This window comes from Mandrillus leucophaeus, unplaced genomic scaffold (assembly GCF_000951045.1).
Source record: "Mandrillus leucophaeus isolate KB7577 unplaced genomic scaffold, Mleu.le_1.0 Scaffold50, whole genome shotgun sequence".
In the NCBI taxonomy this organism is placed as follows: domain Eukaryota; kingdom Metazoa; phylum Chordata; class Mammalia; order Primates; family Cercopithecidae; genus Mandrillus; species Mandrillus leucophaeus.
Window position 1 is genome coordinate 6,812,978 of NW_012105365.1, and position 26,026 is coordinate 6,839,003.

Sequence of the window (26,026 nt, forward strand, 5' to 3'; positions counted from 1 at the left end):
GCCCATTCTAGCATTAAATTTTTGATATTACTGGATTACTGGTTCAGGGTCATATCTCTTTCAGAGTACATTTTCTGGGGTTCAGTTTCTTTCTTTACATCTTATTTCTGCACATATGGAATAGAAAAAGTTTAGTTCTTCAAACACAGGCATCAATCTAAATACTATCAAAAGTAGTATGGGCAAAAGACAAGCTGCAGACTGGAAATAATATTTGCAAAATATGTATCTGATAAAAGACTGTAATCCAAAATATACAAAGAACTATTAAAACTCAATGATAAGAAAACAAACAACCTAATTTTTTAAAATGGACAAAAGGCCTTAACAGACATCTCACCAAGGAAGGTACACAGATGGCAAATAAGCATATGAAAAGATGCTCCATATCACATATCATCAACGAAATACAAATTGAAACAATAAGATACTGCTACACACCTATTGGAATGGCTAAAATCGAAAACACTGATACCACCAAATGCTAATGAAGATGGAGCAACAGAAATTTTCATTCATTGTTAGTGGAAACACAAAGCGGTACAGACACTTTGGAAGACAATTTGGCAGTTTCTCACAAATCTAAACAGAAGACCCAACAATCATGCTCCTTAGTATAATATTTACTCAAAAAAGTTGAAAACTATGCGTATTAGTCCATTTTCACACTGCTGATAAAGACATACCCAAGACTGGGTAATTTATAAAGAAAATGAAGTATAATGGACTCACAGTTCCACGCGGTTGAGAGGCCTGGCAATCATGGCGGAGGGCAACAGGCCTGTCTTCAACAGCGGCGGGCAAGAGAAAATAAGAGGCAAGTGAAAGGGGTTTCCCCTTATAAAACCATCAGATCTCGTGAGACTTATTCACTGCCTCGAGAACAGTATGGGGAAGCCACCCCTATGATTCAATTATCTCTGACCGAGTCCCTCCCACATGTGGGAATCATGGAAGCTACAACTCAAGATAAGATTTGGGTGGGGACACAGCCAAACTATATCAGTATGTCCACACAAAAACCTGCACACAGGTGTTTATGGAAGCTTTATTCATACTTGCCAAAACTTGGAAACAACGAAGATGTCCTTCAGTAGGTAACAATTTAAATAAACTGTGGTACATCCAGGAAATAAAATACTAGCACTAATAAAGGATGAGCTATCAAGCCATGAAAACATGGAGCTAACTTAAATGCATATTACTAAGTGAAAGAAGCCAATCTGCAAAGGTAGCATATTGTTTGATTTAAACTATGTGACATCCTGTAGCAAGCTGAACTTTGGAGACAGAAAAAATTAGTCATTGCCAGGGAGAGGGGTAGGGGAGAAGGATGAACAGGTGGAGCACAGACAATTTTTAAGGCAGAGAAGGTACTCTATATGATACTACAGTGGTTGATACTTGTCATTATTCCTTTGTCAAAATATATAAAATATACAACACCAAAATTAAACCCTAAAGTAAACTATGAAGTTTGAATGATTAATATGTGCCATTGTAGGTTTATTGATTGTAATAATTATACCACTGAAGTGAGGGATGTTGATGATGGGAGAAGCTATGAATGTGTGGGGTAAGAGGTATATGGGAAATTTCTGTATCTCTCAGTTTTGCTATGAACCTAAAACCGCTCCAAAAAAGAAGTGTATTTTTTTAAAAGTAGGAAAAAAAATGCTGAGAGATTTACGATGCACTTGATTTGATATTTACTTTGTATACATTAATTAATTTTATAGGTTTGCAAATATTGATATAGATAGATGCTTTAAATGATAAGAATATGAACATAGGGTTGTAAAATATTTCGTATTTAACTTTTCATGTGTTTACATGTTTTATATTCATTTTAATACTGCATATTTTTCACACATAAATATTGTGTTAAAGTACAAATATATTACATCTATTTCTAAATAATTATGTTGAAAACCGTAATTACATATAGCTATATTGGCCTTTTTATGCTGTATGTATTCATTTACAAAGTGGGACAATATGTATATTTAGGCAAGTAAATATTTTGCTTATTACTAATTCTTTCTTTCTTTCTTTCTTTCTTTCTTTCTTTCTTTCTTTCTTTCTTTCTTTTTCTTTCTTTCTTTCTTTTTCTTTTCTTTCTTTCTTTCTTTCTTTCTTTCTTTCTTTCTTTCTTTCTTTCTTTCTTTCTTTCTTTCTTTCTTTTTCTTTCTGTCTCTCTCCTTCCTTCCTCTTTCTTTCTTTCTTTCTGTTTTTCTTTTTCTTTTCTTTTTCTTTCTTTCTCTCTTTTCTCCTTCCTTCCCTCTTTCCTTCCCTTCTTTTTTTCTTTCTTCTTCTTCTTCTTTTTTTTTTTTTTTTTTTGCTTTCCATAGACTTGCTGCTTTCAAATAGCTGTATTCCCTTTTTGGGTTCATCAGAAGGACTGGATTTTCAAACTCTTCTGTTAGATGAGGAAAGAGGCAGGCTGCTCTTGGGAGCCAAAGACCACATCTTTCTACTCAGTCTGGTTGACTTAAACAAAAATTTTAAGAAGGTCAGTATATTTATGTATACATTTGGTTAAATTCATTTACTTTCATCTTTCTTCTTCTCCCGTTTTGTTTTGCTTTGTTTTAAGGGACGCAATGTCAAATGCAGTGCATCATGTACATGTCAAAAAGTAGTATACTTGAAGAATATATTGCCTCTGATACACATTCTGGATTTTTATGGATTTAAGTACATATGCATGTTCTTTATTAAGAGTGAATAAATATAATAAAAGCCCTGAAAATATAAATGAAAACATCAAAAATTAGTTAGTGTACATTAGGCTGTATAATAGAAATGCAAAGTTTGAGATTGAAGAAATGACAAATGAGTTATACATCAAGAATGAATATATCCATAACAATAGTTGTAAAATTAAATTTGATTAACATTCAGTTCACAAATAAGCATACTTTCAAATGATAATGTGGCTATAATAACAAACACCATGGGGCTTTTTCCACACTCCCATTTCACATCTGAAGAGGTTTCTCCTACAAGTCAATCACTCTCAGCAAGTATAGATAAATAATCTCCCAACTATGGGTTCATTAAGACAATCTTACCATGACAAAGAAACATACACTAGTAATTTAAAAATCAAAAGGCAATTACTACCATGTCCTACATTTTCAACTACCAGTGTGAAACCCGGAGGAAAGGGTGCCACACTTTAGATGTCGTCTACTAACTAGTACTTTAGCAAATATCAATATCTATGTAAGCAGAGATAGATGCTAAGACTGGCAGAGATTGAATGGCTGATAAGATTACATAATATCAGATCTCTTCTGCATCTTTGAGACATCTTCTATTGTCTTTTTAACCCATCTTTTTCAGAAGTATTGAAAAAAAAAAAAAAAGACTAGGAGCAATTGCAAGGTTTAAATCCAATAGTTACCAATGTTGAGTTGTTCTTCTTCAAAGAGAATTGTTTATAGGCCATCCTAGGACTTTAGACTTTGAAGCTACATACAGTATTCATCTACAATGACCACTTTAACTCTCTAATTGTGAGATTTAATAGCCAAATATCAGTTGCTCAATTATTTTAGAATTATTTATTCTCAGGGCTTTAGTCTACACAAAACATTTATCTTAATATGCAGTATATTACTTACTTAATTTCTGCAATAGAACAATGTTATTTGGTTTTTAATCAATTAACTTTTAAGTAGTTCTTTCACACATTTTTAAGGTCTGCTAAAGGAACAGGACTTATTGCTTATAAAGGCTCATACTTAATAAAAAAATTATTTCTGCAAATGTGTACACATACATTTCATGTAATCTGTGTTTTCAGATGAAAAATTGAGGGCTAAAATACTGCTAGCAATTGTTTTTGACTTCTGTTAATCCAAACACACTAAGAAGCTCATATGATTATCTTTAAAAAAATTAAAGTTATCTGGTAGCCTGTATATTATTTAATGTAAATAAAATAAGCAGTTGATTATGTACTAGAATTTGAAAGTTTGTCCTCCATTCTAATCTACCATTATAGCTCCATTCCGTTTTTTTCTTAAGGCTGTATTTTTTTCTTCAGGAATTTCTTTTAAAAATACTGACACTCCTAGCATGAGCCAATCGATGGCATCAAGTAACATCTTAATTTTCAGTAAATATCTTAGCAGGAGATGACATGTTTTATGAAAGTGGCCAAGGGAAAAAATCTTAGTTAACTTTGCAATTTTGCTTTAAGAGATGCCACATAGCTTAAAAGGCGTTTTTTCCAAATATGTCTCAGTTTTACTATACTAGAAAAAGCAAATCATACTTTTAAGGGAATTTGTTCTTGTTCTGTTCTCTGCCTTCAGGGATTGGAAGAAAAAGTCGCTTTATCTGAACTGAGTGTATTAGATCATTGCTTAAAATAAATTCTTATAGCATAACTTCCTGCCGTGACTATTTTAAGCAAGTCTCTCTTTGGCGATGTTTCATGCATGAAATGTGCTAATATTTAATAAAGTAAATGTTTATGAAGTATCAATTTATCTTATGATATCATTAAAATAAAGTTATTTGAATACATTATAAAATTAGATGTTGTCTACATAACATATTTCTTTATATCTCTATAAAATGTATAATTCATAAGGGGATTATGTATGCAAAGGTAATAATTTATATTATGTAGGTATCCATCATTCCAATTTATATAAATCACTCCATTGCTAAGGATACTCCACAGTAGCACATAAGTGTCAAAACGTAGTACTTTAGCAGTGTTTAGACCTACGTGGTTTGCAGTGGCTCAGTGCCCCTCGGCAAAGATCCAAACTCTCCTGCGGAGGAAACCACACATGTTGGGACTCTAAGGGTCTGAAGGCTGTCCTTTGTACTCTTTAGGGTTAAAGCAACCTACAACATATAATTGAGTTATCAGTGACTGGTTGGGTTTTTTTTTTTCCCTTGGAAAGTTTAAAAAAAAAATCTGTAGAAAATACTCGAAGTTAGCAAAATTTACAATATATGTGAACTTTGAGGTTTTGTACAAACAAGGCTGTGCCTCTTGAAAAAAAAGGCCCTTATCATTCATATTTGCCATGGGCATTTAGCGTAGAATCACCAGAAATTATAGCAAAATCATTCACAAAATGCGTTTTGTAATAGTTATTTAATAATACCTTTTTACTGTCTTTACTGTTGTTCAGATGAGATTTTGAGTCTACTAGAGTGAATAGTGCAGGTATATAATTAGTAAATATTTGACAAATAAATGATTGCAGAAGAGGAAAGTCAAAAGTAATTAGACTTTTGGGGAACATTTCCACTATCTAGAAAATAAAAATTAAGTAGACTGAGTTGTTTTTTTGTTTCTGTTTTTTAAATTCTCTGGCATTTAAAGAAGATGGATGAGATTATGACCTTCTTTTTGTCTTTTCTGAAATATTTTTTGAGAGAAAGGACTATTTCTATAGGGACTTAGACTTAAAAGCAAGTATAAGCACACATTGCAAGGATGTGACACCTCACAACTTAACTATTCCGAAGTTTAACGATTCCAAATTTGGTCCGTAAGGCCTCTCTTCAGCTAGCGAATACTCATGGACTCCTTCTCTGGGACGGGGTCTGGAAAGATGATGCTTATTGATTTGACAGTCCCTTCCCCCAATACTAGATCAACATGGAGCAATCAGAACCACCCAGAAGTGATCACATTGCGAGAGAAGGACATGGATCTAGAACGGTGTTTGCCATTTCTGACACTTTTGTGTAGGTTGAGTTTCTCCAGAAGCCAACTCTGAGATGAAGATTATATCATCAGAGAGTGTTTTTGGAATCAGCCCAGTGGGAGGAAAGCTAGGAAGCAGTATTAGGCAAAGGGAGATTTGAGCTGTGACACAGTCCCAGCAAAAGCCTCAGCTGACAAGCCAAGCTGAAAATGTGGCAAACATTTCAATATATTTTTCTAGTGTGAGTGATAATACCATTTTTAACTTAGTTTATCCTTTTCTCCTATCTAATCTGTTCACCACAACCATAAGAGTTATTGTCACAAAATTAAAAGTCTGAATGTGTCTCACTCACTCACACAACTCTGGCAGTTTTTCCTAGCAACTTGAATAAACTTCAGGCTTCTTAGCATTGACTTTTTTTTTTTTTTTTTTTATTATACTTTAAGTTGTAGGGTACATGTGCATAACGTGCAGGTTTGTTACATATGTATACTTGTGCCATGTTGGTGTGCTGCACCCATCAACTCGTCAGCACCCATCAACTCATCATTTACATCAGGTGTAACTCCCAATGCTTCTAAGGCTCTTCCTAGCACATTTCCACCCTGTTTCCAGTCTCACTGTTAACTATTCTTCATTGTTCTCTCACATGCACTCTATTTTCTGCTTCTCTCTCCCCACCTCTCTCTTTCTACTTTACTCAAAGCATCCTGTTTATTCTTCATAAATTAAATAATTTACTATCAAGTTCTGTGCCTTTTCTAAAACTTCCTGGATTTCACTTTCTTGCTCATTTCACGGCTCTTCATTCTTGAAAGACTTTATCAAATTATATTCTTTTGCTCTCCAAGGGTTCACCTTTTGCTCTCCAAGGCTTCACCTCACCCTTGGGAAATTTAAGTGTTCACATTTACTGGTGCATTTTGTATATTTATGTCAATGTCAGATGTCCTAGCTGATAGTGTTGTCAGTATTGATTTGTGTCAGTATGTCTTCATCCACATTATACATTTCTTGAATAAGGGAATAATCTTTTATGTACTTCTGATTCTCTTTTAGCACACTGCACAATGTCTGATACATAAAATACAGTAAGTGGTGTGTTTCTCTAATTTTTTTGAATTTGTGATTTTGTTAGTTTTCCTTTTTTTGAGTAAGAAACTACTATATTGCTTTTATCAATTAGCATGGAATAGATAGCTAACAGAAAAAAAGACACCTAAATTTGAATTAAAAAATAAGAAAATGTGTCATATAATATAAATATGTTCAGAGTTTGAGTGACTACAAAGATGAAAATATCATCTGCTTAATGATGTTATCGAGGACCCAGTTCTTTCTCTGTCAGCCATTCTTGAGGTTGGCATTATCTTTAGGTTGGTAGCAAGATGGCTGCCAGTTTTCATGGGTCACATGCAGACAAAGAAATATAAATGGAAAAATAAATAATCACTTATATCTCTTTTTTAGGAACAAAAATACTTTTGTAAAACCCTTTTTTTTCATCTCATTGTCCAGAAATATATTAGTTTCAACTCTCAAACTTACGTGGAAAGGAGGGTAACTATAAGGTGATTATATCAATCACCTCAAGTTGAAGGAATATTTAGGAACCAAACACTTTGATTACAACACTTACAGAGAGGGAGCAGAAAATAAACTTTCTTTAAAAATTAATTGACTTAGAAGACTGATTTTTTCTTTTTCAGTTTAACACAGGTAACGCAAGGGAAACATAAAAGTTTTCTCAGCCAAACAAAAAGAAGAGGATATATTGCCTATTTGGAAAGACTTATAAAGATTAGCTAGTTCTACAAGAAAATTATCTGGAAGAATTTGTTATTCTTTCAGTAGATAGCCTCGGAAGATATTTGTTGCCAGTAAAAATCCTAAAAATGATGTAGTTTTTTCATCTTGTGTAGTAAAAATTGAAAAATTTGCTAATCCTCATAAATAATTATTTTCCTTCACAAGAGTTTATTTGCCTCTGCAAAAGTTTTCTCTGTCTTGATTTAATGTAAATTTCATGAAATCTGGTCTGCTGCAAATCTTTTTAATTATGGTAGTATCATGTAAGTTTTCTCCCTTTAATATTTTGACTGTTTGGGGGGGGCTGACTTTGATGAGAAAGAGTAGATTGTAACTTAGTTCAAAGACTTACATGTTATTCTATAATCATAGTACTTAGCATGATATGCTAATTATTTAATGTACAGAGAACATATTTTTAAAAAATCAAATAACTAAATATGACTTAAGCACCATTTAATATATATCTTAGTGTAATTATAAATAAAATAATGCTGCTTTTATTGGTTTGGTTTTGTCAGTCTCTGCAGCCGAAACAACTGATACGCATTATAGAAATAAAACTTGGGATACTTTATAAGTGACTACACTTTGAATATTTTTTCTTTTCCCTTTCTACTTGAGCCAGCATTTCTTTTTCATTTGGCTCAACAAAAATCCATTGAGTATCTATTATTATCACTAAGCATATTGTAATAGAATATAAAACTCAGATCTTGTCATTGCTTAAATCCTAGTTAGGGCGACAAGGCATAATACAGTTACAAGGAAAGTTAGAAAATTTTAAATGTCCAAAATCATAAGACAGATCACATATGGTAGAAACCTAGAGAGAGGAAAACAATTACATGTTGTTCATGGTTTTGAACTAGCACAAGATGGATGAGTAAAATTTGGATTAATGTTAACTGGTTAGTTTAAAATGTTTGCATTTAAATTTGGAACTTAGGGTTTGTTGTTTCCTTGTTGTTCAGTTTGAATGGGGAAATATATGTTTGAAAAATGGAGCAGAAGAGAGTCTATTCTCTATTCTGTATGTAGATTTCTCACTTGATCTTAGCCAAAAGGCTGAGAAGCGATTGTATGTAGATTTCTCATAGTTTAAATTAAGAGAGCTGCATTTTCCTGCCCTAGCCCTTAACATCCTACTCCATCTACTTAGTCAGAGGAAGTATATAAAAGAAGAATTTTTAATAGTCCTTCAGAAAGGTGGCCAACTGTGAATAGACATTTATATCTATTTATCATTCATTTACAAGTGATGCATTAGAAGCCTGTTCAGTGTAGATATTATAATAATGAATGTGTTTGACATTTGTACAATATGGTTTAAGGACCCATGGTTTCCAAACAAATGATTCGAAACTACATAGTAACTGTCAGTTTGACTACAAGTGAACATTCTCTACTTCAGCCAGCCTTAAGTAGTCCTAGCAATAATTCATATAAAATCCAGAGCCCTCTCTATGTAAACTTCAGGAATAATGTATACAAACTGAAAGTCTTCCTCTCCCTCTTTCTCACTCTTTTTTTTTTTTTAATGGAGTCATAGTTGATGGTAAAAAAAATATATCCAATGCTCTCTGTTTGGTTATGTTACTTAGTTGGACTTCTGAGTTAATGAATTATTGGGATTTGTCCATATGAAAATGTTACTTATTTTGGAAGCAGTTCAGACCTGCAGGGATGGAACGAGTCTCTAAACCAGTATGAAAGCAAAGGGTCACAAAGAGAATGATGTATGACTTACCAAGCTGAGTACTGCTTTTGTGTCTATATTATTCAAGGATTTATTTATTGGCTTTCTTTCTCTCTTTCTCCTTCCTTCTCTTCCTCCCTTCCTCCCTTCCTTCCTTCTTTCCCTCCCTCCCTCCCTCTCTCCCTCTCTCTCCTTCCCTCTCTTCTTTCTTTCTTTTCTTTTCTTTCTTTCTTTCTTTCTTTCTTTCTTTCTTTCTTTCTTTCTTTCTTTCTTTCTCTTTCTTTCTTTCTTTCCTTCCTTCTTTTTCTTTTCTCTCTCTTTCTTTCTTCTCTCGTCTCTTTCTTTCTTTCTTTCTTTCTTTCTTTCTTTCTTTCTTTCTTTCTTTCTTTCTCTTTCTTTCTTTCTTTCCTTCCTTCTTTTTCTTTTCTCTCTCTTTCTTTCTTCTCTCGTCCTTTCCTTCCTCTATTTATCCTTTCTTTCTTTCTCTTTTCTTTCTTTCTTCTTTCTTTTTGCATGTAATCATAAAAATTACTCAGATTACTTGAAATCCTTAATACTACACCCTTATGTTTGAGCATTTATATTGTGAAAATAACTAACCTAAATGAGTTTATAATTTTACATATAATAATTTTCAGTGGACTATTTAAACACCTTTCTTTGCCTAACATAAAAAGAGCTTTGTTATTTCCCTTTCTTTAAGGAAGTCTACAACAAGACTTTTGATACATGAGGAGTCTACACTTGCTTGTTTGATATTAAGTATAAGCAAAAATACTATTATAAATCAGAATTATTTTCTGACTCCAGTTCTATTAACTTACTCTAGGGCTAAATAAGACATTTCTGTCTAATGCTTTAGCTTGTAAGAAGTCTATTATATAGTGGGAAAAGAATAGAATAAATAACCTTCTCACTTAAAATCAAGTTATTGGTAAAACAAAATTGTCAGTCTTTTAATTCTTATTTAATACTTGAAATTAAGAAAATATAAACACATGGAAAGCATGTGGACAGCCTAATAAATTAACTTTGGTGTAAGGCACCCGGCTTAGATTCATGGGATTAATCTGTTTCCATTGCCTGCCAAGCATATGCTGTCTAGTAATCACAGAGCTAAAACAATCGACTCGTTCATGGATGTGCTGGCTCTCTAGCCCGGGTGCTCATGTGCAGGTCCCATCTGGTCACTGTAATGGACTGTCAGGATGTTGTCAGACTGCTCAGACCTCGCCAGAACTCTGACAAGAACTCATTCTCTGTGTCCAATTCTATGGGAAACTCTGCAGATCACTTTTCAATGAAGAATTATTGAGCGCTCACTATGCCAGGTTCTGTGCCAGGTACTAAAGGTGATAGGAAGAAAAAGCAATGTTCCTTGACACCGGACATCAGTGCTTATTAAACTTCAGTGAGTCATGGATTAGAGGTATTGAATAGGATTCACTACAAAAGTTTGAAGTCCATCCACAAGAGTAATTGGACTGCAACTTCTAAATTACTGACCATTTGTGAATTTCTTTGAATGTATTTTAATTTGTATGGTATATTAGCATTTCTCTCTCTTTCATGCAATACATATTGGTAGGTTTTGTTTGTTGGTTTGTTTGTTGGTTTGTTTGTTGGTTTGTTTGACTCCTGTCACCCAGGCTGGACTGCAGTGATGTGATCTTGGCCTACTGCAGCATTGACTTCTTGGACTCAAACAATCCTCTCACCTCAGCCTCCCGAGTAGCTGGGACTACAGGTGCTTGTCACCATGCCCAGCTAACTTTTTTTATTATTATTTTTAATAGAGACAGGGTGTTGCCACATTGCCCAGTCTTGTCTCAAACTTCTGGGCTCATGCAATCTGCCCACCTCACTTGTAATCCCAAAGTGCTAGGATTACAGGGCATGAGCCATGGCACCCAGTCTTGCAATACATATTTATTGAGGTTCTGCTATATTCCTGATACTCTTCTAGATCCTGAGAATATAGTGAAAAATAAAACAGGTCAGACAGTTGTGCTCATAGTGTCTTCAACTTGGGAATAGAGAGTTAATGGAGAAAAAGAAACAAATAAAATAACACTTATTGTGAAGTGTTATGTTAAAAAAATGTGTGGTGTTCCTGGGAAACTACTTCAGATTGTTATTAGAAAAGACCTTTCTAGGGAGATGATAATAAAATTGGCATTTGAACGTTTCTTTCAAATGAGTATTAACTTGGTGGAGATGATGATTTGTATTTTAAGGCTGGGCAGCTGAGACTCACACCTACCTAAAGTCACAAATCAAGCGGCGATGCGGTAGGGACTCACATTCACATCTTCTGATTGCACTGCATTTAATTGATCTTTACACCTGGAAAAAGGTCTCAAACTAAACTTACTTTTGAAAAAGAAAGTACCAAATGGATGTGATAAGCAAAAGTGTAGTAGACGACAGAGATAGTTAGTGGTAGAAGGCTAAAATGCAGGTGAGGCTCCTGAGCTGAGTCGGGAAAAGGGAAAGACAATTGTCACCCAAGGCTTCAAGAAGAAATATCATGGAAAACACCACTTTAGACTGTGCCTGGAACTTCCATCTTCTGTATTGAAGGACATTTTCTTGGAAAATTTGTAGGCCTGCCCTTATATAAAAATCTAAAAAAAAAGAAGTGGAGAACTTAAACTTCCCTTCTGTAGCAATTTCTGTCTAGGCCAGGCCAGTACCCACTGTGCAAGCTTTACCTTTGGCACTGTTGCTCTTGTTTTGCAATAGGAAAACACCTCCCTGTCCTGGGAAACCAGATTAACCATTGCTCTTCTAGTTGTTCAAATGCTTAGATAGCATTCAGAGTGACTTTTTTTTCTTTAAAGACATTCAAAAACTTGTATCCTGTTTTTTGAAAGAGATGGCCACTATCTCAAGGGTTCTGAATTTTTGTCTTTAATTAGGTTCTATGAACAAGTTTCAACGTCCTTTTGTGTGTCTCATTCAGTTGTTTTGACATCTCTGAATTAGGCCAAGGGGCATTTCACTGACCATGCACTTGCTAACTTGAGACAATTAAATCGCTTCTCCAAAGACGAAACAAAGAGCAGATATAATTAGAATTTCCATTGGATGTTGTTATAAGGTCTTATCATTATTTGAATGTTTCTGTGACTTGCCTAACACTGAATAATTAAAAATTAATTGTCTGACATTTTCACCTTACTAAAAGATGACTGTTCATTAATTATATAAATCATGAATGAAACAATAATTGTTAGGGATACTGCAATATTTTGTGAGTCCCTTCTAAGTATTTTTTTTCAAAGTGAAGTAAAAATAATATTAAAAGGACAAAAAGTTGTTTTGGATTTTGGACAGAGATAAGCAAATAAAATCAATATAACTAGATCACAGCTTGTATTTTAAATTCACACAGTTTCCACTACATTTTCATTAAAAATATTATTAAATCTTTTTAAGAATCTGTTTAAACTATAACTTTATGCACAAAGCCTATTTAAGGAGGAACTGAAGACAATTTTTATTCAGTAATATGGTCTCTTTTCGTACTAGTAAGCTATGCAACTCTAAAAGAAAATATACAGATATATGTTTAGACAATAATATTTGAGCCTTCCAAGGTTAGCATGAAAAAATTAATCCTTTGCAAATGATCAACTGTGAAATACTATAAAGGCAACATAAATACAGTAATATGGGTAAGTCAGTAAATTATAGAATATGAGGACTGGCTTATGAGACATACTTGTTTTACAGTGTTGACCCATAAACTCTTATTTCTAAGTGAAGAAATATTATAAATTTATTTACTTCTGTTTGCCAGTTTTCTGTTATCAACTAGATCTATAAGAATTAGCACTCAAATTAAAACCAATTGGCAAGTATTATTTAATAATTGTTCAATTAGTAATTATACCCTGAATAAGTAAGTTGAGAGTAATTCTTAGGTTCTTCTGGATCCACAGAAAAGATCTCCATTTGATTTCTGATGTCTCCTGCACGTGAATAGATAGCAACAGGCAGCTCCCCGCATGTTTGCAGTCCTTGATATCAAGGCTCTAAGGTCCCAAAGACCACAACCCACCAAAATTATATCCTTAAAATCTGTATCTGGTGCATCAGCACAAGGTTAGTTAAGAATTAGTGTTATGTGGGAATATTTCAGAACAATTAAAACCTGGCCATTAGGCAATGGCATCTCTGCTTCTGATATGATTCTCTTTGATAAGTGAAGGAAGAATATCTGTGGATGACTTTCTAAGGGACAAACACAGTTGCATCAGCTTTTAGAAACAGGGACATGTGCTTTGTTGTGTGCTGTTTCGTGCAACTTTTAATATGTCAAGATACTGTGTGCAAGACACACTACAGTGCAAGAAGATTTATGAGGCATTTTATTGCCAATGAATTCAAAATACAGTAAGAATATTAATAATCACTGTCTCAAAATTGTCCGTATTAACTATTGATCCTGAGGGTTGACATTTAATAGATAATGTGGATATTATATTTTTTAACTATATCACGTGACTTTTGTCTAATAGTGACACAATCTCAAAGTGTACTGACTAGGCTACTAAAATAATCCAAGGAACACAGGTATGTCTTGGGCTGTTGTACAAAATATGCTGAAACTTCAGCCTATATGTGAAACATATCTTATTCTATACCCAGGCACCCTATAGTTAACATCTCTATTTTTCCCTTTATATAACTGTGTGTATCTCTGACTTTCTCTCTCTTACTTCCCCCTCTACATGCACCTATACACACACACACACACACACACACACACACGCATACACACACGGGGAGGGAGTGGGAGAGAGAGAGAGAGAGACTAGAAAAATATGAAAATAGTGGAATGCTATTATATATGTGTGTGCATTGTACATTATATATCGCATTCTATAAACATTATATATAATGTGATATATATACATATAACACTTCAAAAGATTATTGAAAATTTTGCCAATTCTATGTAAGAATAAGAGTGGATCTTTAAAAATGAATTTGTCTTGTTTTTTGTGTTTTTAGATTGAACTAAGGGAAATTCTGTCTCTTTACATTATTTTCCAATTAGAAATAAAAATGAATATTTTTTTAAAATTTCTTTATTCTAATGACTAGGTAGTCTGTAAGAAAAAAGTCCACCACAAATCATAATTCAACTGACATCTTTTCAATATTAACACAGCTATAATGACTCTTTTTCCCTTCTAAGTAAATGTTTAGAGTCTAAAAGACAATCAGATATATCATGGGTTGTTTTTATTTAAGGTAATTCTGTTTGTGATTACTAAACCTTGGCAGCATTGTGTCAAAATAAGCCAATATGTAATTTCAATAAATCATTATTTTCGAAGGTTTTAATTTTACGTTAAGAAGTAAAATTTTCTTTGTGATCCCATCTCAGAATCCCTGTGCTTGTATGTAACATTTACTGGCTAATCAAAAAGTCAATTCTCTGAAGCTTGTAATTAGTTGTATGGCTTCATCAACTAGGATGATGCAACTCAAATTACAATTATGTGACTTATAAGCAATAACTGAAAATGTACAACAAAAACATTAAAGCATCTTTTACAGATTTGTATTTCTTTACAAAGAGAATAAATGTGCAATTGCTATTTTGGTGTCAAGTCCCTGAGACAAAATTAGAGTTGAAACCACCTAACTAAACCAAACTATTACATTAGAGTTGAAACTATTAAGAGCAAGTAATTTAAAACAGAGGCTCAAAAGTAGAGACTGCTAAAGACGCTGTTTACCAGTAAGCACTCCACAGTGCTCCCTGGGCACAGTGGTTTCATCTTGTCTACTCTTTTCTCGCTCGGTCTCTCCCATCCTGACTCAGATCCAAGCACCTCAATCTTGGCTGACATACAGAAGGCCCTTCATAATTATATGTCTAGTGAACAAACAGTTAATGAAGAGTACCTACTTGATGCTAACTTTGAAATCTTGATTTAGATTTCAAAAACGATTGCTTCCACATTTTGTCATTCTTTAAATAAGCCCCTCCTCTTAGAATTACTAATGGATATATTCACACTTAATTTTGGTGGCATCGTTTATCTCATAATTTAACTCAATCACCCAATACTATGATTTGAAGTAAAAGATAAAACCCTTTATCCTTTTTAAGACTCATTTACTTAATATGAAAGAGTTATGTATTTTTTGTTTCCTACATTATTAATATTTGTATGATATGTAATTCTGAACAAATCTATAGATATTGCCCTATATGTATTCCTGAATTGCGATTAAACCTGATTGTCATCTAAAACAAACAAAAAAAGAACAGGATCTTTCATGCTGAAATGGTTCAAAGAAATATTAATCTAGCACCATAGCAAAGACATGAAATCAACCTAAATGCCCATCAGTGGTAGACTGGATAAAGAAAATGAGGTACATGTACACTATGGAATACTGCCCAGCCATAAAAAAAGAAACAGATGTTGTCCTTTGCAGAAACATGGATGGAGTTGGAGGCCATTATCCTTAGCAAACTAGCACAGGAACAGAAAGCCAAATACTTATAAAATGGACTTCTGTGCGTCCATGTGTTCTCATCACTCATAAGTGGGAGTTCACTGATGAGAATACATGGACACATAGAGGGGAACAACACACAGTGGGGCCTTTTGGAGGGTGGAGGGTGGAAGGTGGGAGAGAATCAAAAAAAATAACTAATGTGTACTAGGCTTAATACCTAGGTAAAGAAGCAGTCTTTACAAGAAACTCCCATGACGCAAGTTTACCTGTGTGACAAACCTGTACTTGTACCTCTGAACTTAAAATAAAGGTTACAAAGAAAGAGGAAAAAAAAAGAAAATATTCTAAAAAAAAAATAAAATAAAATTCTAGGCTTAAGATCTGCATCAATAAATATATTTTGAGTGCATTAAAAAGATTAAATCAATTGACAGGTTATGGATAAGTAGTCTGTGTACTATTTTCAGTCCAATGACATAAAGTTGTCCTTTGTAAAATCACTGTAATATTGAAGAACCAGCAAGTACAGCATTTCACTTTTGCAAGGTGAAAAAGTTCTAGAGATTGGCTGCAGAGCAATGTAAATATACTTAACATTACTGAATTCTACACCGAAAATTGTTAAAATGATAAATTTTTTATGTTATGCGTTTTTAACCAAAATTAAAAATAATAATAAAATTGGACCATTGGAGGGGGGAAAAAGTGAGAGGATACCCAGAGATCTCATAATCTCATATCTAAAGCAAAGACTCTGAATTCAAGATGCAATTTTTTCTTTTTTTTTTTTTTTTTTGGCAGAGCCTTCCTCTGTCACCCAGGCTGGAGTGCAGTGGCACAATTTGCGCTCACTACAACTCCACCTCCCGGATTCACACCATTCTCCTGCCTCAGCCTCCCGCCTGTAGTCCCCGCCTCCAGTCCCAGCTAATTTTTTTGTATTTTTAGTAGAGACAGGGTTTCACCGTTTTAGCCAGGATGGTCTTGATCTCCTGACGTCGTGATCCTCCCGCCTCGGCCTCCCGAAGTGCTGGGATTACAGGCATGAGCCACCACTCCCGGCCAATGCAATTTTAAAAGAGCACTCTGTCCACTATTTTTGCTAGCAATGATGAATAGCAAAGGAACAACCAAAACAAAAATAACAAACAACATTGGAAGAAACTCTCCAATTTGTGGCCAACTGCGGTGTTCCATCTGGATTATTAAGTTATGGCTTCACGATTCTGGGTTTACGACTAACCATTGTCCATTGGTCCAAGCATTGCCCATTTTAATCTATTTACTAACTTACATTAATCTCTTGTTCTTAATTATGTATTAAATGCCTGAAAATGTACCCTCAAATACAAATGCTAGAATCTGATAAATAACCTGTTTCTTACCACCAAGTCATCCTTCTCCTCGTCTTCCATTTTGGCTGGCCATTTTTCTAAATGCACCCGCCTATACACCTGAAATGTAACCATTTTATTTTAGTTGCTTTTAACTTTAATCTAAAGCAAGATCATGCGGTTTTCAATCTGAGGACATATTCTTTTTTGACCTATTACTGAGTTGCTAATTTCCATTCATATTGCTTTACATTGCTGTAGCTCATTGATACTTGACTGCTGGCTGCTATTTAAAGTTGTGTGATAGTAGAACTACAGTGATTCAAACCATTTCTGAATAAATAGCATTTTCTGGTCTTCATTGTGTACCTTATCAAGGTTAGCTCATCACTTGAGCCTCCTGCTGTCTCTACCACCTGCCTATATACATATCTGGATTGTAATTTGTGAGTGTTAAGATCTTCTCTAAGTAAACAATCTTGCTTCCGTTTAAAATCTCAAAAATTTCATTGTATTTGTCTATTTTGAATGCTATTCTCTGTTCTTTATTTAGAGACATAAAACCCTAAAATTTCACCACAAAGATAATATCATATAAACATTGATGACGTCTAAATCCTTTGTTAATTCCAGGTTTAACAAGTCTCTTTCAGTGTATTCCCTCAGGATATTTCCTTTTTTTCTCACCTATTAAAATATTTTCTGCTACCATTGGTAAGAAACATAATAAAAGTCTGTCTGGAACTCCTGGAGCATATATTATAAGATTTTAGAGCTTGCTTTTCTTGTTCCTTCTTGCTTGTAGCTTAACAGAGAGCATTTCTTTCTGTAAGCTAATGAAGTAACATAACTGTTTAAACTTTATTTTTCAAAAACTTTCTTACAGAATTCCTACAAAAACTTCCTGACAGAATTTAAAAGAAAGAAAGAAAAGCCTTGAACACAAGATTGTGAAGCATAATTAAAAGCTATCAACCAATGAGTTTGGAACCCTTGAGTTATATAATGGTTGAGAACCCCCCAGTTCAGGAGTGAGATGGACTTTGAGTCAGATTGTGGCTCTGCCATAGTGTTGTGGTCCTCAACATGTTATTTAAAGACTGCGTGACTAAGTTTTCTGATCTCAAAATGGGAAGAATAAGTACAGCCATCTCAGAGGGTCATTGTGAAATTTAAATAAGATAATGCTTATAAAACATTTAGCTAAGTGTCAGATGCATCTGAGTTCCAAGCATGTTAAATACTGTCAACAAATTCACACTGGTCCTTGGCTTGAAGAAAGAACTTATGCTCTGACAGAGAGTTGTTTCTAACACTTCATGGCACATGTTTATGATGTACTGCTACTCTGAGTAAACACAGAAAAACATGGTACATACAGCCTCTTATTTAGACAAATGCTCATGTGAAATTCTGTTGACATCATGATAAAGCTTGTGGACCTCTGAACATAATGTATCTACTGTTACATACATTAAATTAGAAACTAGAAGATTAACAAAAATGGATAGTACTAGACACTTTTCTTTTAGAAACTTTCAGAGTGGCTTTGGGAAATATTTAAATCTCAGATTTCCCACACTGACTCTAACAACATGCTTAATACCCATTCTTCAATTTCACACATCACTCTCTAATCAGAATTGCAGAGTGTTAGGGTGTTTCAGATATTCAGATTGTAACATACTTTGAAATGTTTTGCAGATTTATTGGCCTGCTGCAAAGGAACGGGTGGAATTATGTAAATTAGCTGGGAAAGATGCCAATGTAAGTATGAAACTTTAACAATTATCTTTGTAAAACTTCTACTGATATGAGAATAAATATTTATATTGGGCTTTATTGAATAAATGGTATTAGTGTATTATTTTTCAGACTAAACTAACATATTCCGTGTGAATATTACTGTGGAATAAAATACCTCTACCTTACCGAAAGCCATGATATTATTTATAAAATTTAAGAAATCTAGAAATATTCTAATGTATTCATTCTAAATATTATTTTTTGTCACAAAAAAGATTAGAAACACATTAAAATATTCAAAAATAAGCCATCCAAAAGATTGTAGTTGTAAGAATATATATTTTTCATGTATGCACATGTATTTTGTAAGTGTACATAAAACCATCAGTTATTTTAGCATCACACAGAATTGATACGTAATTTCAATTGAGTTGAAATTAAAATATCTATAAGAATTCCTTTATGTAGTGACATGATGGAAAGAACAATAAGAATTAGTTGATAATGAATGACAATTCTGGCATAAGAACTAGTAATTACTTCCTCTGAAATTTACATATCAGTAATAATGATTATATAAAATAACTCATAAAAGACAACTAGAGGGTACTAATAGAAGCTTTTAGTTTAAGCTGCCTTGAAGAGCAGAGAAAACCCTTAAACAGGTATGACTTTTTGTCTCCGGGATGGTCTTATCTACCTTGATTTCTGCACTGTTCAAGCTGTCCTGCATACTCCCTCTAATCGTGTTACCTGATTTATCTCCAGCAATGAGGGCCATGACTCTGACTGGCTCCTCTCCTCATCCGAGTGCTCTGATTCAGGCCAGATATTCTGTCTTCTGCCCTGACTTCTTGCATTATGGTAATGGGGAGAATTGCTCTTTTTTTTGGCAAAATAAATTTCACATCAAGTTGTAACCCAAGATGACAACAGGTTGTAACCTGGGGCAGAAAAATAGACATCTTGAGGCTTCTTTTGCACCATCCTTTAATCGTACCTCTAACTACAATAATGCAGGGGTATTAAGCTCAGTAATACCGTCATATTTAATAATAACAAATAGTGTTTGTTATGAAAGGATGAATAAAGAATCCTCTATCAACGTGATATAAATAAAACAATATAACACATAATGCCTAATGATGTGAGGAGAAGCTCAGACAGCTAATAATCTCAGACAACAGGTTAGTTCACTCATTTCTTACTCATTTATTCAAAAAATATTTTTAGAGATCCTAAATATGTATATGAAATTCATATCATATCTGCCCTCATGCAGCTTTCAATCTAATGGGGGATACAGATATTGCTCAAATGATGACTTCTACATAGTAACTACAAAGCAAAATAATTGAAATGAAACAAAACAAACTTGTGGTGACTGACCCCTGATTTTATATTCAGTTATTAACAGAATTAAATGTCATCCTTTCAGGCATATTTATATTAGCAGAAATATATCAGGGAGTGTTAACATAAAATGCAGTGGGAAACAGTTTTTACATTTCGGCCACTAGAGATGAAAGAGATTAAACTATTCTGTAATGTATTCTTCTTCCTCCCATGGCTTTGATATCTTTATCCAGTTCAATATTCCAACACCAAACAGGTACCCAGGTCTGCAAAAGCACCAATACTTTACTGAACACTCATGGAGAAAAAAAAATGCTTTAGTTATGAGAGTTTTTCAAATTATTTCATTTAATGGACAGTATAAGCATGGCATAACCACCATGAACATTTTAATATTTCTGTTTCACCAGTATTGAGTATACGATAAGGAGGCAAGAAGGAAAAGGATGTTTTCAATTTACTCCAATAAACTGGTTTTCCCATGGAGTAGATCAGGGATAAACAGTCAAGGTCAAACAGTCAGTGAAGGTTTAAATTCTGACAGTGTTCTCACTTGGGTATGTTCACTAATTCCAGTTACATAGTAACTTAATTGCCTCTCTTATTAAGTTAAAGCAAACGGAGATAAACTTTTCTGGAGGTGATATCCTTGACCATGTAGGATTCTGTATATAGAACATATTATTCCAATTCGGTCATAATTGTGAGCTAGCAACCACCTCTAACCTTTAAGTACATTTGCTGCTAACCCAGGATTAAAGATATGAGGAGCTTTTTGCTTTTTGCTAAAGTCTATAGTTTGCTGTTGAATCATGTAGTGATAATTTTTAATTTTTGCCTCATTTTAACTTGTTCCTTTAAAATAATGTTTCATTTTAGAGCTACTGATAATAGCTAACACTTTTGTAGCAGTTACCATGTTCAAGGAACTGTTTTCAATGCTTTACATATATAACCTCATTTAATCCTTATGACAACACTATATGCTAGATTTTATTATTATTTTCTATTTTCTGGATGAGAAAACTAAAGCCAAAAATCTTAAATGGCTTGCCCAATATCATGCATCTGGTAAATGGTAAAGCCAGGGATTGAATCCAAAAGTCTTGCCCCAAGGTCTGTGCTCTTACATAACATTATAAAATATACATATAAGATCCAAAAACTATATCCTTCAAATTATTTCTCTCCGTAATATCACCAGAACATAGATCCTCATTTTTAACAGCATTACTTAGATTTTGGCCGACAGAAAACTGAGACAGCTCTGTGGTTTTATTGACATCTTTTATTATGTTTGGCATTACCCTCTCTCCTCCTTCCTCTCTAGTAATTTTTACCTACTTCCCAAGAGTGTGTTTAGGATTAACAAGTGTTTGGAAAGACTGTCCCTTTACACAAAGGTACTATATAACTGCAAAACAGTGAATTATTTACCCTAATGAAAGTTAGCTAATTGGGGTGGGGATAGTAGAAGATGAGGAAACAAAAGGGAACTATTCCACTTTGTTGAACATAGTCCCCAGTTTAATCCAAAGAAGGGTAGAGGTGACAGGAAGATATTTGGTAGTATTTTGCTTCTGTTTAGTGGAAAGTTATTCAAAAGAAAGTAACTAAAGAAATGTCTTTAGTCCTGACTATATAATTGTGGGTTCAACAGCTTACTCCAAGCAAAAGAAACCACAGGGTGAGGGTAGCCTGGGCTGTTTGTCAGTTTAACCACAGAGGGGCACAGCCTGTCCACACAGACATTACACAGAGTTAAAGCGTCTTCCGGAACTTCAGTTCTTTGATTATATTCAGCCTCCTTCCCTCTCTCCCTCCTTCCCTCTCTCCCTTCTTTCCTTCCTTCCTTCCTTCCTTCCTTCCTTCCTTCCTTCCTTCCTTCCTTCCTTCCTTCCTTCCTTCCTTCCTTCCTGCCTCCCTCCCTCCCTTCCTTCCTTCCTTCCTTCCTCTCCCTTTCTTTTTTTCTTCCTTTCTTTCTCTCAAGAAAGTCTAAAACTAAAATAGAACGTTCATTGCAGAAAGTTTGCAAATTATATACAAGCAAAAAAAGAAAAACAAGTCATGTATAAATACCTCCCCCATGAACACTGACCAGAGATAACTGGTGACATTTTGATGTTTTTCTATCTTATCTATTTACTGTTTTTCAGTATGAAATCATTGTATACATAGTCACTTAAAACACTTATTTTTTTTACTTCACAGACTGCCATGAGCATTTTCCCATGTCATTAAATTCCTTTTTATAACACTACTTTTAATAGTTACACTGCATTTCTTTATGTATTATTTCATCAATCCCCTATTGTTAGAAGTTTGGTACATATCCAGTTTTACTATAGAAAATGACACTGTACATGAAAAATTTTTATGTAAATATTATGAACATCTTTGATTATTGAGTAGACTTTTATTAGTTAAGGACATAAAAATTTTTATAAACATGTTGCCAAATCGCCCTCCAGAAAGTTTATGGCTCATATGCTCTAACCAGCATTATGTGATCAACGGAGGGTGTATTTACCTAATATACCATTGTTAATATTGGATACAACATACAATTAATGCTTAATACAAATGCATATGAACGAATAAAATATGTATGTTCTTTGCCAATAAAAAGAAAATTATTTTTGCTGTTTTAGCTTGAATTTTTTTCATTACTCTAAACATCTTATATAGCGGTAAAATAAAATTTTTAAATAGCATATCCCTGCGGGCTGTATTTTTAAAATTTTCCTGTTTGCCTTTTTTGTGCTGATTATTTACAGATTTATAAAACATATACACACACACACACGTATATGTAGATGTATATAACATAAATATGTATAGAGTATACATAAGGTATAATGCCTTGTGTTCCACGCATGAAAACATATTCTTTATCACTTTATCAGTTACCTTGATGTATAGACTTTATTTAAATAGTCATTTCTATCTTTTTCTTTAAAATGTTTTCTTTTGCACTTTTACTGTAACTGATTATTGCTCTGTAGAAATCTTCACTGTTAGATTTCCCATTTTTAAGTATAAATGTGATATATGAGATTTTCTATTTTTATTTTGAAGTGTTAACCATCTATTAAATAGTTTTTTTGTTGTTGTTGTTTATTTGTTTTAGACAGAGTCTCGCTCTGTCGCCCAGGCTGGAGTACAGTGGCTCAATCTCAGCTCACTGCAACCTCTGCTGCCCGGGTTCAAGTGAGTCTCCTGCCTCAGCCTCCTGAGTAGCTAAGATTACAGGCACCTGCCACCGCTCCCAGCTATTTTTTTTTCTTTGTATTTTTGTATTTTTAGTAGAGAAAATTCACCATCTTAGCCAGGCTGATCTTGAACTCCTGACCTCGTGATCCACCCACCTCGGCCTCCCAAAGTGTTGGAATTACAGGCGTGAGCCACCGCTCCCGGCCCTATTTTAAAGATTTTAAGACCTAAACTGATATCTCTGCATCCTGGATCCTGTCTGAGAACCTCTAGACAAGCCTAACATGTAGCACAGAGACAGATACAGGTGAAAAGTCAAAAAATGTTTGATGATAACAATATTCTGCAACACACATTAAAAATAAAACCAGATAAGATTCCTAAATCATTAGTATCTTCTAATATTTAACATAAATAAATTAAAATTAGCTATTGTAAGTCAATTATCATACTAGATATAAAGCTGTTTTGGATTTTATTGGACAATACGTACGTCTTGAGAATTACAAGTACTTCTATTTTTCTATTATCTTTCCAGGTATCTGGGGAGAAATTAAAATTCTAAGTGTTAATGCATAGACTAGTATGTTTTTGCTTTTTTTCTCTCCAAGTATGAATTCATCTTTATACTTGTCTATTTAGTTATTTATATATGTATGAATATGTCTGAGAGATAAAACATTGAAACATCTAATATTACTTAGGATAATTAAAAAGTTGATGTTTGCTTTGGTTCTTTCTCTCTTCTCCCCCTCTTCTCTTTTTCTTTCTCTCCCAGTGGGGGTAGGGTAGGGCCTATGGAAAGTCATGTAGGTAGGAGGAATACAGGAAGGAAGGAGAAATTCAATACTTTTCCTAAGCTGAATATATTATTCCCTGGGTTGTCTGGTCACATGCAGTGATTGACATTGTGGGCAATAGCTGACAAATTAGCTTTCAGGGAAAGTTACAAAGGCTGCTTCTCAAAGTTATCTTTCTTCATGCCTCACAGAATTACACTACCATTGATAGCCTTGCAGGTCACTAAGTGAATTAAATCAGGTTAATTATTGATCATGCTATTTAAACAAATCTTTGAAACTTTGTGTATAAGAATAAAACAATACAGGATTTCTGAGACTTAAAAAAGTGAAGTTATGAATTGAAAGGGAAGTCATTGTAAAGTTCTTTTTGCAACAAGGATTGTTTGGCTTAAATGTCAACCTCAGCCAAAATTTAAAGTGGGAGACCTTATCTTTCATGATCTCTGTTCACAGGTTTCTTTTGCTCAGTCAGCCAAGGCCTTTCTATTGCCTCTAGGCTGCTGAGAGAACCATCCTCTCTCAACTTCCCTACAGAAAACTTTGAGCACAACTGACATTTTTGTAAACTGTGTCAGATAATTCAAGATTCACCCATACTTTTTTTTTATTATTATTATTCCATGTCAGCCCAATCAGACAGAAGGAGGAATTTCACAAATTAATCTGAGGTATGTCTTGTCAAGTCAGGAAATTGGCATATTAGGCAACTTTCTAGGACTAGCACCATTTTAATAAAGTACTTCTAGAAAAGTGAAAGGAAATGAAATACTTTAGATGTGATTCAGAATTTTTTTTTAAATAATCACCAAAATTATATCCCCACTGTGTATAAAATGTTACCCTGGATCATATTTGTCTTTTTAAACAGTGCTGCGTCACTGGTGGCTTCTAATCTGTTTGACTCCATAATTTAAAATCTGGAAAGGGAGTTATATTTCTTTATCCAAATATTTATTTCAGAATCTTGCAAAATTACTTTCTAAATTCTAACTGAGCTTTTGAAAAAATGAACTAATTGGTGGTGAGTCAGTCCTCCCTCACTCCAGCCATATGATTTTACTGTTCCCTGCCCTGCATGCTCTCCCCGATGCAGTAAAGTCTTTGTGCAGGAAAAAACAAGGAATAAAAGTCTTTTCAAAAAGCGAGCATGAGTGAGCAAATTAAAGGCTGGATTATAAAACTTCCTACTCTAGCCATGAGGTCATCAATAAAATTTACCTGGTGATCAAGTACATTTTCATACTTTTATCTTATCTTTTCTCATATTTGTCTTCATTGTTTGTTCAAAACTATTAGTATTGACCTGCCACGGTGGCTCATGCGTCTAGGGGATTGCTTGAGGCCAGGAGTTCCAGACCAGACTAGGTAACAAAGCGAGACCCTGTCTCTACAAAAAATTACAAAAATTATCCAGGAGTTGGTGACTTGCACCTGTAGTTCCAGCTACTCAAGAGGCTGAGGCTGGAGAATTGCTTGGGCCCAGGAAGCGGAGGCTGCAGTGAGCTGAGATCGCACCACTGTACTCCAGCAGCTTAAACAAACAAACAACAAACAAATATGTGTGTGTGTGTGTGTGTGTGTGTGTGTGTGTGTGTATGCCAGTTGAAACGTTGTAGCTCAAAATCAGGGTAAGGAATACACAAGTATTAAATTTATATTATTTCACTTAATCTACATAACAGCCGTAACAATCCTATCAGTAAGTCATTGTCTGCCTTTTTAAAAAATTTTTTCATTCTAAGAAACACCCTACCAGTTAGGTTATCATCTATTGTTGGGGTTTGTTTGTTTTTTTAAATATATTCCTCCTAGAAACCCCAACAACAGCAGTGGACCATTAGATCCATGCCTGACTGGTGAGTAACCTATGGCCACTTGGGCAGAAATAAA

At 34.1% G+C, this 26,026-nt stretch overlaps 1 protein-coding gene across 1 annotated transcript in view; it reads left to right on the forward strand.

Moving 5' to 3' along the window:
* SEMA3D (sema domain, immunoglobulin domain (Ig), short basic domain, secreted, (semaphorin) 3D) overlaps positions 1 to 26,026 on the forward strand; it is a 130,423-nt gene that overhangs the window by 21,542 nt on the left and 82,855 nt on the right. The window contains exons 2-3 of the mRNA XM_011996061.1: positions 2,352 to 2,512; positions 18,723 to 18,785. Coding sequence (XP_011851451.1) covers positions 2,352 to 2,512; positions 18,723 to 18,785 — 224 coding nt within the window. The remainder of the gene's footprint in view (positions 1 to 2,351; positions 2,513 to 18,722; positions 18,786 to 26,026) is intronic.